Raw genomic sequence first — 15782 nt, 5'->3', positions numbered from 1 at the left:
TTTTTTTTTTTTTTTTTTTTTTTTTAAGCACCTCGAGCACCTACCAACTGGAGATTGGGCAAGCTGCTTGGCCAAGGAGCCTTTGGCAGGGTCTACCTCTGTTATGATGTTGATACAGGAAGAGAATTGGCTGTTAAGCAAGTTCAGTTTGACCCTGATAGCCCTGAGACCAGCAAGGTAAAAATCACTGCACAAACTACTTTGTCACATTATAAGAAACATTTTTACTTAAAAAGGTAATATACAGAAGAATCTTTAGCTTTGCAAAAGATTTGCAAAACAATTAGATAAATTATATTTATCTACTTTGTACTGTGGATACTTCTTTTCTAGTATTTAAGTTGTCTTTCTAGTCTGATATAGTATTGCTTTAGCGTACTGTGAGGGACTTTTAAAGAAGCTACTGATTAGCCACTTTAAAGTGTTTGTTCCTTGGGAAATAAAAATTTCAGAATGTAATCACCTTGATAGGTGTTGAAGTTAGAATTTTTTTGTTTCTACAGTATTGTAAAGACTTAACAGTGAATTTTGTCTTTTAGGAAGTAAATGCACTTGAGTGTGAAATTCAGTTGTTGAAAAACTTGCTGCATGAGCGAATTGTTCAGTATTATGGCTGTTTGAGGGATCCCCAGGAAAAAACACTTTCCATATTTATGGAATATATGCCAGGGGTAAGCTACTACTTTTTTTTAAAAGTAGACATTCTATTTAATAAAGTGTTAGTTGAGGAAAGAAAACAAAATTTTCATTATAACCTTAGTTAAGGACATTTTAGAAGAGTTTTAAATTAGAGCTGATTAATATTTTATTTTCTGTTTTTTTCATGAATCTTTGTATTTTTAAACTCATTAATGTTAAAATATTTGAGGTTGGTTACAGACATTATAGCAGTCCATCATATTTCTCTAAATGTCCTAAAAATATCCTTGTAGCCAGTTTATCCAAACCCGAACTAGAAATGTAATTGTTTCTGATTTCTAATCATACTCTTTCTTTCTTCTGAGTAATAAGTTAGCATTATAGTTGTACGTAGTTGTACATTATATCTCTGAACTCTATTTTTTATCTATCATAGTCCATTTTTACATGATGTAGATTTGGTGAGACCAGGAGAGTTGTTCTTTTAACAGTCTCATCTCACAGATTTCTATAATTACACTCATGGAGTCTGTTTAATTTGGTCCTTGTTTCTTTTTTTCCTGTGAACTTTAGGTTAGATCTAAACTCTTAAGTCAGATTCCATTTCATACTTTCTTAGCTCATATGTCATAGATGAAGCTATATACTTTATGTTGCATCCCATCAGGAGACATTCGATTTGTGGTTATTTTACCATAGAGATGCTAAGAGTGATTGCTAGATTTGATGACTGACATCCTGATTCCTACATTGTAAAGTTTTGTTTTTTCCTGCAAACCAGTGGCACATATGAATGTTCAGTTTCTTTCCAAACTTTTCCCTAATTTTTTTTTTTTTTTAAATTCTGGAGATTAAACCCAGGGCCTTGTTCATGCTGAAGCATGTACTCTACTGCTAAGTTAGAGTTACACCCCAGCCCCACACTTGTTTTTAACACTGATTCACAGGCATCCTAAAGTCAATAATTTCAATGGGAATTATAAAATGATATTTGTGACCTTTTGTCACAGATTGTTATTATTTGTATCTATAGAGGACATTTTAATATATGATTTTCAGAATGGTGGTTGATATATTCATTTAAAAATATGTATAGTCTAAAATTTTAGTGGGTGGCATATGCCAGAAAAAGGAGTTTGACTTATAGGTTTTTATGGAGGTAGCTGATTAAAATTGTATATAGCAGGTATAGGTTGCAGTGTGAGCTTATGGATCAGTAAAACTGTGTGTGGATCAATACCTGATAGTAATATTCTTAACCAACCTTAGTGTAACATGAGCAACAATAGACTTTTTTCTTATCATAATGAATAACTAATTGTTCCTAGTGACACTATTGCTACTCAGTGGTTATCTTTACTATTTCTGTTTTTAAAGATTTTATTTCCAGTGCAAGTGGACTTTAAAAAGTCCTCTTTGGGTTCTGGGAATGTGACTCAGTGGTAGAATGCTTACCTAGCAAGTATAATAAATCTTCCTTGGTAGCTGTGCTCATGTCAGTTATTCAAAAGGCAGAAGGATTGCTTGAGTCTAGAAGTCTAAGGCAAAAACACACACACCCTCTTTGAAAAGCAAATTGAGGGTTATATTAAGAGCAATAAAAATATTGAAGACAGGACTGGGGATGTGGCTCAAGTGGTAGAACACTTGAGCCTGTCATGTGCGGGGTGCTGGGTTCGATCCTGAGCACCACATAAAAATAAAATAAAGATGTCGTGTCCACCGAAAACTGAAAAATAAATATTAAAAAATTCTCTGTCTCTTTCTCTCTCTCTCTCTCTCTCTCTCTCTCAAAATATATATATATATAGAAGGCATGATAATCTCATGGAAATTTTTCTTCAGTAGTAATCTGAAAGAAGGGGAAAGCTCTGTATATGTATTTTAGTATTATTTGATAGTGGGAAAAAAGGGGAGGTTTTAGTGACCACAATGGAAATAAATTACGATGACATTCTTTTGAGAATGTATGCTAAAAGTTAAAATTATGAAAATCATTATCATGAAGTTTGAGGAAATATTTTAATAAAAGGGAGGAAAATAATATAAAATACTTTTTAAATAATGATTACAGTATTTTAAATGTGTCTGTTTGAACAAAGAAGAAACTTAGAAAAATGTGATTATGGTAGATTTTTCTTATTCACATTTCTTTTACTGTCTGTGCAATAAATATTTATGTTAAATAGAAAATAATTATGAATAAATATGAATAGAAACTCATAATTGAAGGTAAGATTAATTAAAATGGTTAAAACTGATTTAACATCACAAGTATAGATATATAATCTTTATACATTTATTATATAATTATCTTTTTGAGAATGTAAACTTCCTTTCATTGAATTGTGAGAATATAATGAAAATAATGAAACCCATTTTAAGTACTTATTGTTTAAATATTAAGTTGAATTGGTATATGAGAAGTAATAGTTATGCATTTAGAAAGATTTCTTAAATTGAATATTATAATATTTCAAAACTTTTTATTTTTCAAATTGAATATAATTTCCCTTTATTTTTTTTCCTTCACAATCTTTTCTTATTTTATATATATATATATCAGAGTATTATAGTTGTACATAGTAGTTGGGTTCATTTTGACAATCATCGTATAACCTTAAGACTAAAACTAGGACTGTTCAGGAAGGGAGAGCTGAGTGATCTTGTTTCTCATTAGCTACACTTGGTTTTGTAAGGGCAGCTATCTCCATCAAAGCATAGGTTGTCATTCCTTGAATTTGAAAAGCATGTTACTAAATTAATGATAGCTTATTGATAGTCTAAGTGAATTAAACATGTAACATATAATATAGCAAGACTATGGTAATAACTGAATTTATATATATTTCCTATACTTTCTTGAATTCCCAAGTGTGTGAAATGCTATATTTCTCTCATTAAATTTAATATGATGGGCTCCTTTGTAACCTAGAATCACAATGTCAAAATTGTCATTCCATTCTTCAGTTTTCCCAAATTTAGCTTTCCATTTCTTAGTTTGTATAGAACTGTATTCATACTTGGGACCATAACTTTTTTACATAAAAATTTTTTAGATACCTAAACTAGCTTTTGGCTTCTTTTCTCTTTCCACACTCCTTCCTCTCCTCAACCCTCCCCTCCCGACTCCCTTTCCCTCTTCTACACACACACACACACACAGGTTTTTAGCTGGTACAGTTCTTCTCAATCTGTTCCAGTTGTACATGCTGCAGAAGTTAATTTTTTATAGTACACAGGTGTAAACAGACAACATTAATGGAGCTGTTAGCAGCCATAGACCACTGGTCCAGCTGCCCAGAGGATCATATCTCCATAACCCTATAAGTATTTTTCTACCTGTTGTCTAGAGTGTTTAGTTGTAGTTGAGATAAATACAGAATACTGTGTGTCACTACAAGTGGATACATAGTAAATCAACTGTGAACAAATGGGCCACAGTGGATTGCAGGTATGAATGGCAAACATTTCACATGTGTGTTTGGAGTTTGAGTCTGCAGAATTTCATACTGTCATCTCTGCAGGAATCACTCATGAGGAATGGAAACACCACATGACTAAATCTGTAAAATCCAAGGATCTATTTTGTATGGCAGAGTATATAATTTTCTAAAATTAAAGGAAAAACAGGAACATCAGGACATATTTTCTTATTTTTAAAAAAAATTTCCCTTGTAAAGCATTTATTTTTATTTATTAAAAGTCTTGATAAGTAACCATAATGTATACATTGGAATCACTTGGAAAGCTTTTTCAAAATTCAAATGCCTGTGTCTCACCTCAGGCTGATTCAGCATACTCGGAGAAAGACACCTCATCCTGGGCCTATAAAAACACATAAAAAGTTTGATATTCCCCTTTTATATACTCTGTTACGTTTTGAACTAGAGTGTTGAGTATATATAGTAAGAACTAGAAATTTAATTGGTTCTGATTTCTAATCATACTCTTTCTTTCTCCTGAGTAATAAGTTAGCAAATGTAATAAAACACTTTTTAAAAAACAGAATAAGAACAAAAAATGAATAAATAATATTCAAGTAGAACATAGATGAGCAAATAAGAAAAACAAAAGTATACTCAAGGCAAAAAAAAAAAGTGCAAGATGGATGTACTGGAGAACCTTTAAAAACCAAGTTGCAAAGAATAGGAGGTTGTTAAAACCAACATAGTCACAGAAATGAGGGCATCAGTTAAAACATAGTTTTAATAGCTTCTCTCAGCTATGGCATATACTCTTCCACAGTTAAAGTTGGGGAATGTAGGTGACTTTTATGTTAAATTGTGTGGCATATTATGTCTTTACTAACAATTCCTGCCCTCTCCAACTATAGCTTCCCAGTCATGAACTCTAGGACTCTCTTAAAAACAAAGATTTAATAGCAATTTTCATTTCAAACCGTACCATAGTTTTGTTGTTGTTTTCTTTTATCCTAGGGCTCAATTAAGGACCAATTAAAAGCATATGGAGCTCTTACTGAGAATGTGACTAGGAAATATACCCGTCAGATTCTGGAGGGTGTCCATTATTTGCACAGTAATATGATTGTCCATAGAGATATCAAAGGTAAGCAATGTGTTTTTTACCTTAAGTGCATAATTCTTGTTGAATCTGAATGAAATAATTGATATGTTGAAGATACTTAACATTTAAATTAATGTATCTGCCTCTAAAATACCACAGGGAAACAGTTCTCCTGCTTTTCTCACAGACTGTCAATATCCTTAAAACAGTCCTGATATTCAGGTCTCTACAAATGAGTAGCTCCACAGTGGGGATTCATAGAATCAATAAAGATCAAAATCACATAAGTGGCACCATGTCTCAGTTAATCCGTATCAGGGGATCAATTCACTGACTAGGTTAAAACTCTTACAACCCAATCATTTCTCTTCTGAACCTTCTTGCATTGTCTCACACATGAACTTTTAGGGGACAGCTCACATCCAAACCGTAACAATGGGGAACATGGGACAGTTCTCCCTGCAGAATAATTCCAATTTAGGAATTATTTTATCGAATTCCTGGAGTGCAATTCTCTTCTCTTTGTGAACTGAACAAATGAATTTTTTAAAGATGACTATAATGTGGAGCTGGGTGTGGTGGCGACACATCTCTAATCCTAGTGGCTCAGGAGGCTGAGGCAGGAGGATCACAGGTTCAAAGCTGGCCTCAGCAACTTAGCGATGCTCTAAGCAACTTAGTGAAATCTTGTCTCAAAATTTAAAAAAGGACTGGAGATGTGACTCAGTGGTTAAGCACCATTGCCAAAACAAAAACCAGAATATGTACATACAGTATAGAATAGAGGAAGTGACCTTACACTGGAGAAGGCAACAAATACTGCCTCCAGCCAGGCAGTGTCAAAGGTAACATCAACAGTGATGTTGACAATATGCGCCTGTAATAGCTTGCTAGGGCTTCAGTTAGTACTTTACCTCTGGTCTTCTTCCACAGAACTCATAAACCCCAGTCTAATCATGAGAAGAACATGAGACAAATTGAGGGACATTCTACAAAAATCTCTATCAGTGCTTCTTAGAAATGTCAAGATGATCATAGAAATGGAAAAGTAAAATTAAGGCAAAAACCCAATATTAAGAAAAACTTTAGGGCTAGGGTTGTGGCTCAGTAGTAGAGTGCTTGCCTCGCAATGCAAGACCCTGGGTTCCATTCTCAGCACCACATAGAAATATATAAGTGAAATAAAGGTATTGTGTCCAACTACAACTAAAAAATTTAAAAAAAAAAACTTTAAAATACAGGTAACTAATATTTAAATAATGGATGAAAGTGCTAGAAGTTTGTGACTATAAAGTACCCTCAGTAAGTTCCTGAGGAGAAACTGACTTCTTGGGAAAATCATTTTCAACCATGCTCTTCTTCCTTTATGACAGAGAAACAGGGGCCAAGAGCCTCCTAGTGCTTTCCTGGTACTTCACTAAGCTTCACTCTTTAGCCTTTCCCTACTCCTTCTCTTCTTGTTCACCCTCCACCCCCGCCACTCTGCCACAGTTCTTTTGAGTGGGAGAACCTTCTTAGGTTCTGAAGCATAACACAGTTGATTAAAAATTCAGTGTTCACCCAGCAAATCCTTAATTAGCACCAACTGTGTAACTGGTAGTATGCCAGTTCATCATCACCTCAGAAGATGAAAAGCAGCAATTTGGATAGATTGAAAAAATCCACTAAGTACTTCTCTGCCATTGTTCTTTTTACTATATTCAAGAATGCTAGTACAATTAATGAAGTGAGGTTCTCTCTTATTTTTAGGCGCAAATATACTGCGAGATTCAACAGGCAATGTCAAACTAGGTGATTTTGGGGCCAGCAAACGGCTTCAGACCATCTGTCTCTCTGGAACAGGAATGAAGTCTGTCACAGGTACACCATACTGGATGAGCCCTGAAGTCATCAGTGGAGAAGGCTATGGCAGAAAAGCAGATATCTGGTAGGTTTTGATGTGAGATTTGCCTGAAAACTTACCTTATGTGTATTTTCACTCAGAATTGAAAATACTGAGCCAGATTTAAATTATTTATCTTTTGAACTAGGCTGTATGAATTGGAAGGATTAACATCATTTTAACTGTGTCTCATTGAGACTATACTTAACTAAATATTTAGAGTCCTGGAACCTGTATTCCCTTCTTTTTTAAAAAATATTTATTTTTTAGTTATAGTTGGACACCACATTTTTATTTTATTGATTTATTTTTATGTGGTTCTGAGGATCGAATCCAGGGCCTCGCACATGCTAGGCAAGCACTCTACCGCTGGCTGAGCCACAACTCCAGCCCCCTATATTCCCTTCTGAGGAAGGATTTGTCTTAAGCAAAGTTCAGCATTAGATAGGTATCATTACCCTGAAGAAGTTTAAAAGTAATTAATTATTATCAATGTTCTTAATATTCACTTGATCTTTAATTGCTTAATAATTTGTAAAACACAAAATGGCCATTTCCTACTTCCCACACAGAAAAAACTTTCATTGATGTTTATTGTAAGTACCCCAAGGCAAACAATTTCTTTTCTTTTTTGGGTACCAGGGATTTTTGAGCCACATTCCCAACGTTGCCCGTCCCCCTCCCCCCTTTTAATATTTTATTTAGAGACAGGGTCTTGCTGATTTATTTAGGGCCTTCCTAAGTTGTTGAGGCAGGCTTTGAATTTGCCATCCTCCTGCCTCAGCCTCCTAAGCTGCTGGGATTACAGGCATATACCACTATGCCCAGCCTAAAAACTCTAGCAAAAAAATTCTAATACTTATATTCTTTATAAAAAGAAGACAAAAAATTTATCTTTAAGATTAGGCAGATTATAAAGCAAAAATTATAAAATCAATAATGTTCTTTGCCTCATCTCATAGATGGCATGATAGTAATTAAATTGTGGTATGCTTTTGATTTTTATGTTTATTTTACGGTTTTATACATAAAAGTGTTTCATTAAAAGTGTTTTAATGAAACTTGAATCAAGTCATGTTTAAATGTGTGTGAACTTATTCCTGTTTGTCATTTTCTGGTTTGCCTGCTTTCTTTCCTGATGTTATTGCTCAAATTATGTATTTCTGTTTATTTCTTTTTAGGAGTGTAGCATGTACTGTGGTAGAAATGCTGACTGAAAAACCTCCTTGGGCTGAATTTGAAGCAATGGCTGCCATCTTTAAGATTGCCACTCAGCCAACAAACCCAAAGCTGCCACCTCATGTTTCAGACTATACCCGAGACTTCCTCAAACGGATTTTTGTAGAGGCCAAACTGAGACCTTCAGCTGATGAACTCTTAAGGCACATGTTTGTGCATTATCACTAGCAGCTGGTAACCTCTCCTGTGCCTCCACCCAGCTCCCATCTGATCGTTCACCTTCTCTCTGACTGCACTTTTCTTTTTTTATAAAAAAAGAGAGATGGGGGAGAAAAAAGACAAGAGGGAAAGTATTTCTCTTGATTCTTGGTTAAATTTGTTTAATAATAATAATAGTAACCTAAATTTTTTATATTTAGTCTTTTTTCCCTTACAAGAACTTGAAACAACTACTTTTTTTTTTTTTTAAATAATGTACTGATGTGGTTCAGAGAGATAAAGCACTTTAGTACATAGTAAGTCTTTTTAGTACAAACAAATCATTTGGAATACCGAAAGATTGTAGAGTCTTTCCCTGTATCGCTGACATATTGATAGTGTTGGGGAGACGTGAAAGACAAGGAGAAAATGATGTACAATTTGTAGTTTTTAGTGATAGTATTTAAAGTAGTTCCTCATTTGTGGGGTTGAGCCCTAAACTTGAGTTTAGGGTAGGTACTCAAAGAATATAGATTTTTTCTTATATCTGTATTCTTTAGATCATAACCTCTGTCTACCAAGCTTTTTGCTCAGTAGGAATCTTGATAGAAGATATGAATATCTAAGAGGTATGTTTATTTGTAATTCTAACCAGTATAGTAAGCAAATACACTATAATAGATCCATGTTACTGGAATCTGTAAACCTTGAGGGATAGTGTTCTGCTTTAAAAAAAAAAAAAATACTGTTTTGTTTTAAAGCAGATATGGGAAGTCAATGAGTAAATCTAAGAGACAAAAAGAGATTGCTCTCATTAAATGTGTGAGCAAAGAAGAGACCACATTTGCTAGTAAGCAGAAATAATGAAAAAATGAATTGAGTGTTGTTTAGCGTATTTTAAACTATGTGCTTTATTTGAGGGGGGAAGTCCCAAAATTAAGGAAATTGAGAAAAAATAAAAATCATATATTCTGTCTTCCTATCTAGCTCCTGATTTCCCATAGCTAACAGTCTTTAGAAACTAAGGGTGAAGCCTGGAGTATCCATGTGTAAAGCTAATGTAATGAGAAGAAATTCTTTTCTTGGGATCACAGAATACTGAAGCACCTCAGAAAATTAAGACGCCACGTAAAATAGTGAGATTGTCATTGGTGGCACAGGGACATTTCACTTGGGTTTAGCAATGCCTGAAGACGTTTTGTTTGTCACAAATGGGAAGATACTTCTGGCATCTAGTGGGTGGAGGCCAGTTCCCCCCAAAAGAATTATCCTGCCCCAAATGTCAAAAATACTGAAGTTAAGAAACCCCAGAGGAAAGGCCAGTCCCAACTATAAACTGAAAACAGCAATTTACAAAGTAGTAATTACAAAAAAAAAAAAAGCAAATTTCAAAGAAAAAGTTTTAATGTATTGCAAAATGAGGGTTTTATAAGAGCAGATACCACTGCCTTAAGCCCAGGGTGAATGATCTCAGCAAGTAGCAATTGCTTCTTTACCAGCAGACTCTTACATCCAAATCAGTAATTCTTCCATTTTAGAAACAGTGTGTTTTGATTAGAAGATATGAATATCTAAGAGGTATGTGCATTGTCATTAGCATCAGTGAGCTCAGCATCGGTGTGTATTCTTTACTTAAAAGTCAATTCATAATCATGGGCAGAGAAAACCATATCAAACAAAATGTTTACTGTAAACAGGAAGGTTAAAATGCTGTAAGGCATTTCTAGAATAGGGTATCCACTAAGAGAAGGGACATAAAATGAAAAGAGACAGCTGGGAAAGATTCCACCATCTCTAATGGAATTATGCTAATTAAAAAGATGAGGATGTCAATAATTTGGCTACTTGTAATTTTTTTCAGCCTATCAAAGCAAGTGTGAAGTACTTTATTTTTAAAGATCTAGAAAATAATAGTCTTCCAGGAGGCCCTAAATGTGATGCCTTTCATAGAATTCATAAGGGACTAAGGTATTCTTATTTTCTGCCACAAAGTATGCTCATTTAGGGGCTCAAAAGTTCTTTGTTTCAAAATTGTATAGGTCTTGGTTTACCATATCAAGGTCTCACCTGGCATTTCCTGTAGAAAGGAATATTTGAAATTCCATCTGCTAGTCTGAGAAGTCAAAGCACAAAATTAGTTGTTGACGCTTCTCCCATATTCTGAAAAATCAAAGGAAGCAGCTTGCAAAGAACAAAAATCAGGTGCCTCCTGCTTTGATGAATCCACTACCTAATCTTTGAGCTAGAAACATAATCCCCAAGTATGTGGATCTATTATAATCTCTTTATCTTTTATGAATGAGGGTATTTTTTCTACTTGAGCAAGATCATGCTATCTGGACCAGTGGACTTTTCTTTGTTTCTTTGTCTCCTGTGATTTCGCTTTGGCTCATTTTTGGTCTGTCAGGGTAACCAGCAGTACAGAATATGAGGCAAATACTCTCAAGAAAGAAATCTGGGAAGATTATGGAATGCAAAGCAAAATTGTTTGCTTTTTTCAGTCTCCATTTTCTTTTTTAAATGCTATAGAAAATGAAGGCACCGAAAAGAAACTACTACCTTAACACTGCTGCAGAAGACCATTGCTTTATATTTTAAAAGAGAAAAAATTATCAGCTATGGGACAGTACTATTCTTTTATGTAAAGACTTAAAAATAGACTAATAGTTTATAGAGTTATTATATAGAATATGATGTGAATTTACTCCAAACAAGTTGTGAAGGTACCAAAAACCAAATAAAAGTTAATATACATAAAAACTACTAGAACAAAAAGAGCTTGACATGGGGGTGGGGACATGGAAGACCAAGGTAAATTTTTAAAAAAATTGGAAGGAAACACATTTATCAGGGGAAATTAAATATTACACTCTGTTTTTTCTTCTTTCTAATGTTGGTATGGGTCAACAAATGAAATTTGAACTTTTTAAGATGACTATAAATGTATTTTGTTTTTTAAATGCACAACTGATTCTTCTTCTAGTTTTTCTTTGCTGAGGCTGGAAAATGGCCAGACTGCTGACTTTGTGCCTTTAAAATGCATTCTGCTTTGACAGTGGCAGACTTTTTGGTGCTGGAGAAGATTTACTAGCAGTCTTATATGTGCTTTTCAGGAAATACCTTTATGCTTAGGCCTTGAGAGATTCAAAGTGGCATGACTTAGGCTTGGACCAAATATAAGATCATTTACATTGTAAAGTATATTGAATTTAAAGAGTTGAAAAATATCATAATGACTAGTGGAAATTTCGATGGATTGCTAATTCTTTAAAATATGTTTAAAGATACACAGACTGAAAATTTCAGAATGAGTGTCTTGAAAAATCCTAGCACTTTTCCTTGTTTACAAAAGCATGTTTTTTACTTTAAAAATGACTAAGACTATACTGCCTTAAAGTTTTAAAAGGCACACCCTTAATATATGTAAGAAATTGAGTATGCACATGCTGAACTACAAAAGGAAATTCGAACTTTGATTTCAGAATAAATTGAATTGGCTTTCATTTAAGGGTCTTTACTCTGTTCCCAGTAGGAATTACATGAAAAGAATGAAAATATTTCTTTACAGCTTTTTGCTACAACAACTCTGAAATAGGTTAGGTCTGATCTGTGGTTTATCTGAGATGGAGTTGTTTATAAGGTATATGAAATCACTAAGGAAATAAAATTAAACCTGTGTGGTTTAGCAAGGTGACCAAGCTACCTGCAAACTCCTTGGCCCATGGCAGAATTCTCTGCCAACAATATTGTCTGGGGGTCTAGGAGCCAATAGTTTTATATAAAACCACATGATGTCAATCAAATATACAAATCCATCCATTTTCTTTAAAATAGGGTGAATTTCTTTTTTCATTTATTTATTTAGTAACTGTGACTTACTTTGTCAGGCACTGAATTACATCCTAGGTCACAGTCTAGCAAGAACATGGACAACAGATAGTTAATCTACTTCATGCCATACCCTAACTCTTGAAAGTTCAACAGTGATGTTTTAAAATGTTATGTTTTTTTTTTTTTTTTAGTGAAGGTAAGGGGAAAGCAATTTGGGCTAATCTTATTTGGCTGTTATAAACTAAAATGTTTATAAAATGTCATTAAGGAGGAATTAAAGTAAAAGTGTCCCGAAATTGGAGTCCTCCCCTCTAGGCCAGACAACCTCTTTCTCAGGACCCTCTGTTACTACAAAACACAACCTTTACTCAAATTGTTCCAGGGAGGGGAACATTTATTCCATAATATGATGTTTTTATACCCAGCAGTTTCTTTGAAAGAAAAAAAATATTTTCTTTTTGTCTAAATTGTGAAAATACCGAAAACATTTGATAGAAAATTAACTCTGTCAACATTGTTATTTATGCTTGACAATTTCTCCAGACCATATTATTTTATCTTTAAGCTTAGCATTTGTTTTTATTGTAATGTGCATATTTATTTGAATTTTAAAATTGTTTAACAGTTAATGTAAAGCAGTTGTTAATTTTTAGTAGTGCCTTTTTCTCTGTATGCCTTAATTTTATTTTATTTTACTAATTCAAGTTACCCACCAAAATGAAGATGTTTTTCCAAAATCAATAGGCTTCATGAATTCATTTGGCCTTAAACTGTATATTGGCCCTTAAACGTTTCTTAATGCCTTCTTCCTCCTCCTATCTTTTTCTACCTCTTTTTTTTTTTTTAATGTTAGGAGAGAAGAAACATTAGCATTTGTGATAGACACATTGCAGTCTCCACTAGACATGAATTCCTAAAATAAACATAGTAAGATGGATTCTCATTCTAAAGAAAGATAGCAAATTGTTTTCTGAGTTGACTACTTGATTTTTAATCACATTGACATCGTCCAAGTTCTTTATACTATGGTTTAGTTGTGATTTTTCATAGCTGAGCTAGAGTGGTTGTTTTTTGCCCTAAAGAGATCATTTAAATAGTTTTAAAATGTTGAGGCAATGAGACTTAGGGCATTGAGCAGGAAATACAGGGGTAGTGAATTCTAATCCTTAGTTTTAAACTAACATTTTTACTAATATTCTAGCTTTTCTGTGAAGAGAGAATTGAGAGTGCATGTGTGTGCACGCGGGCGCGGGCGTGGGCGTGCATGTGGTTGGAATTGGAGCAAGGGTGGGAAGGAAGCAAAGATATGAATGTTCGATTAGATCAGTCTTTATTCTTGGAAGAACAACTCAAAAAATGTTAAGACCTACTGATGATGGATGACAGTAATCATCCTCAAGTAGGAAGTCCAGTACATTTTTCATAAGTAGCTAGTATAAGTGATTTTTAATAAAGGTATTTATTGTAAATTGCCAAACTTTTGGTTGCTAAAAATAGACTAAAATTTAATTTGTGTGTGTGTGTATGTGTGTGTGTAAAAATGAGCTTATGTATACTTCTTAAATAGGAAGTAATTGATCTTAACATAGTTCTTCATGAATTCTTTTGGATAGAATTTCTGCCAGACATTATCTAAACCAGCTTCCTTAGCTTACCAAGTATTCAAAAGGAAATTCTCTTATACCTCTTATTGGTTGGCTAGGGAAGGCATGCTGTGAATCCACTGTTCCTCCTTCATCGTTTCTTTTAACTTTGCTTTGACTTCTGCCATGGTCTGAGCAACATGCCCTAATAGGTATGGGAAGGATCAGGGCCATCCATCTTTCTCCATCCTCACCTTTCAGAGCTGTAGAGCGCTCTCAGGAGCTTAGAGATTTTTTTTTTTTTTTCCTCAGTGGAAGTGACAGTAGTCAAGGCTGAGTTTCAGGAAGGTGAGGGAGGAGTCATAGTAAATGAAAGAGTAAATTGTGTCTGTTTCGTACACAGTCTCTTACATAATTCTTTGGGTTTTTTCATAATTGTGCATTTTAATTGACAGTCATATTGTTGTTAATAACAACAAAGGCATTAAATCATGAATACTGTTATTCCCTCTGCCTGATGACTTCGTATTTGCATCACAATCTGTATTTTTAGAATTACTTTAAACCAAAGCTTTTATATTCCTTGCACACATAGCCAAAATGATTCGCACTGTTATATCTGCCCACTGTAAGCTACTAGAATAAAAATAATAAAGCAGGTACTAGTATAATTTGTATACTGGTCTATCATTCAAGGAAAAGGACAGGTGCTCAGTGTTTGCATTTATAGGTACAGAATTTATTTCAACTATTAAGGAGTTAGGTAGTCATTACAAAATGAAGCTTGTACACGTGCCAATCTTACTAACGTCACTTGAGCACAGATGCATGTAGATACATATTGACGTCCAGTGCCTCAGGGTGGTGGCGTATCTTCTTCTAGTGTCTTAACATTTATGAGCTTGTATTTGACTTGCGGGGCATTTCAGCAAAGCTGTGAAGAAAAATAGGTTATGACTGATGTCTGCTTTGTGCCATAGACATTTTGGAACATAAGGAGATGTCTACTTTTTAGTATATGTGCAGAATTTGTCCCCAAATAATCTAAATCTCTTAATGCCAGTTGAGAAAAGTTTATGACTATCCTGAAAAGCACTTTTGTGTTCACTTATTTATATATTTTTAAAACTTCTTTTTAAAAATTATGTAATTATAATTTTAGCATTAGCATTACTTAAAGGGGAGAGATAAGTAACACAATTATATCTTAAACTCTGTTAGATGCTTAGACTCCAGAATGAATTTGACATGTTCTCATTTTTCCAAAGAAATTTTTTTTCCACCTGGTTATAAGGAGAAGACTAGTGAAAACATTTGAGCTGAAAGGCTTATGGGCAAAAGAAAAGGGGGCCAAACCCTTAAAACACTCTTTTCAATTAAAAGTATAGTGTATAGGGATAAGAATATTTCTTTAAACACAAGCTATTGTTTTAATACAATCTTATTTAGCAAAAGGTTTACATTTTTTCTGTCACTGTTGGTTTTTAAATTTGCTACCCTGCATCCTGAAATATTATAAAAAAGTTAATACCAAAAATACTTTTAATGTCTGACATCTCTTACATTTCGCATGATTCTTTTTATTCATTGTAAATAAAAGTAAACTTGGATAAATTTAAAAATAAACTTTTAATTGTTGCAGACTATGATTATCAATTTGTAAATTGACCCTTTGACTTAATGTACATTTTTAAAAGTAGCCATTAAATCTCTATATTTAACATATTGGTTTCTCTCAGTAAATGTTTTTAATCTCATTTGAATGCTGGGCAGTTTATAATTATATACAGAGGTTTTTGTTTCCTATTAAGGTTGACTTTTTTGCACATTTTTGGAAATGTTTCATTTGTACACTGATTTACTACTCTGACCAATAATTGTTGAGTGTATGAGCGTCATGAATGGGTGCATTAAACTACTGTCTGTGTCTGTTTCAACTTCTC

The 15782-nt window shown here is 33.7% G+C and overlaps 1 protein-coding gene across 2 annotated transcripts in view; it reads left to right on the top strand.

Moving 5' to 3' along the window:
* Map3k2 (mitogen-activated protein kinase kinase kinase 2) overlaps window positions 1-13167 on the top strand; it is a 36795-nt gene extending 23628 nt beyond the window's left edge. For both annotated transcript variants that reach the window (XM_015479084.2, XM_048812139.1), the window contains 5 exons: window positions 29-177; window positions 540-671; window positions 5079-5208; window positions 6916-7093; window positions 8230-13167. In XM_015479084.2, coding sequence (XP_015334570.1) covers window positions 29-177; window positions 540-671; window positions 5079-5208; window positions 6916-7093; window positions 8230-8455 — 815 coding nt within the window. In that variant the 3' untranslated portion in view covers window positions 8456-13167. The remainder of the gene's footprint in view (window positions 1-28; window positions 178-539; window positions 672-5078; window positions 5209-6915; window positions 7094-8229) is intronic.
* Window positions 13168-15782: the final 2615 nt, after the last annotated feature.

The sequence above is a fragment of the Marmota marmota genome, unplaced genomic scaffold, assembly GCF_001458135.2.
Source record: "Marmota marmota marmota unplaced genomic scaffold, marMar, whole genome shotgun sequence".
Taxonomy (NCBI): domain Eukaryota; kingdom Metazoa; phylum Chordata; class Mammalia; order Rodentia; family Sciuridae; genus Marmota; species Marmota marmota.
The sequence above is the reverse complement of the archived record's forward strand: the minus strand, read 5'-3'. Positions and strand labels throughout refer to the sequence as shown.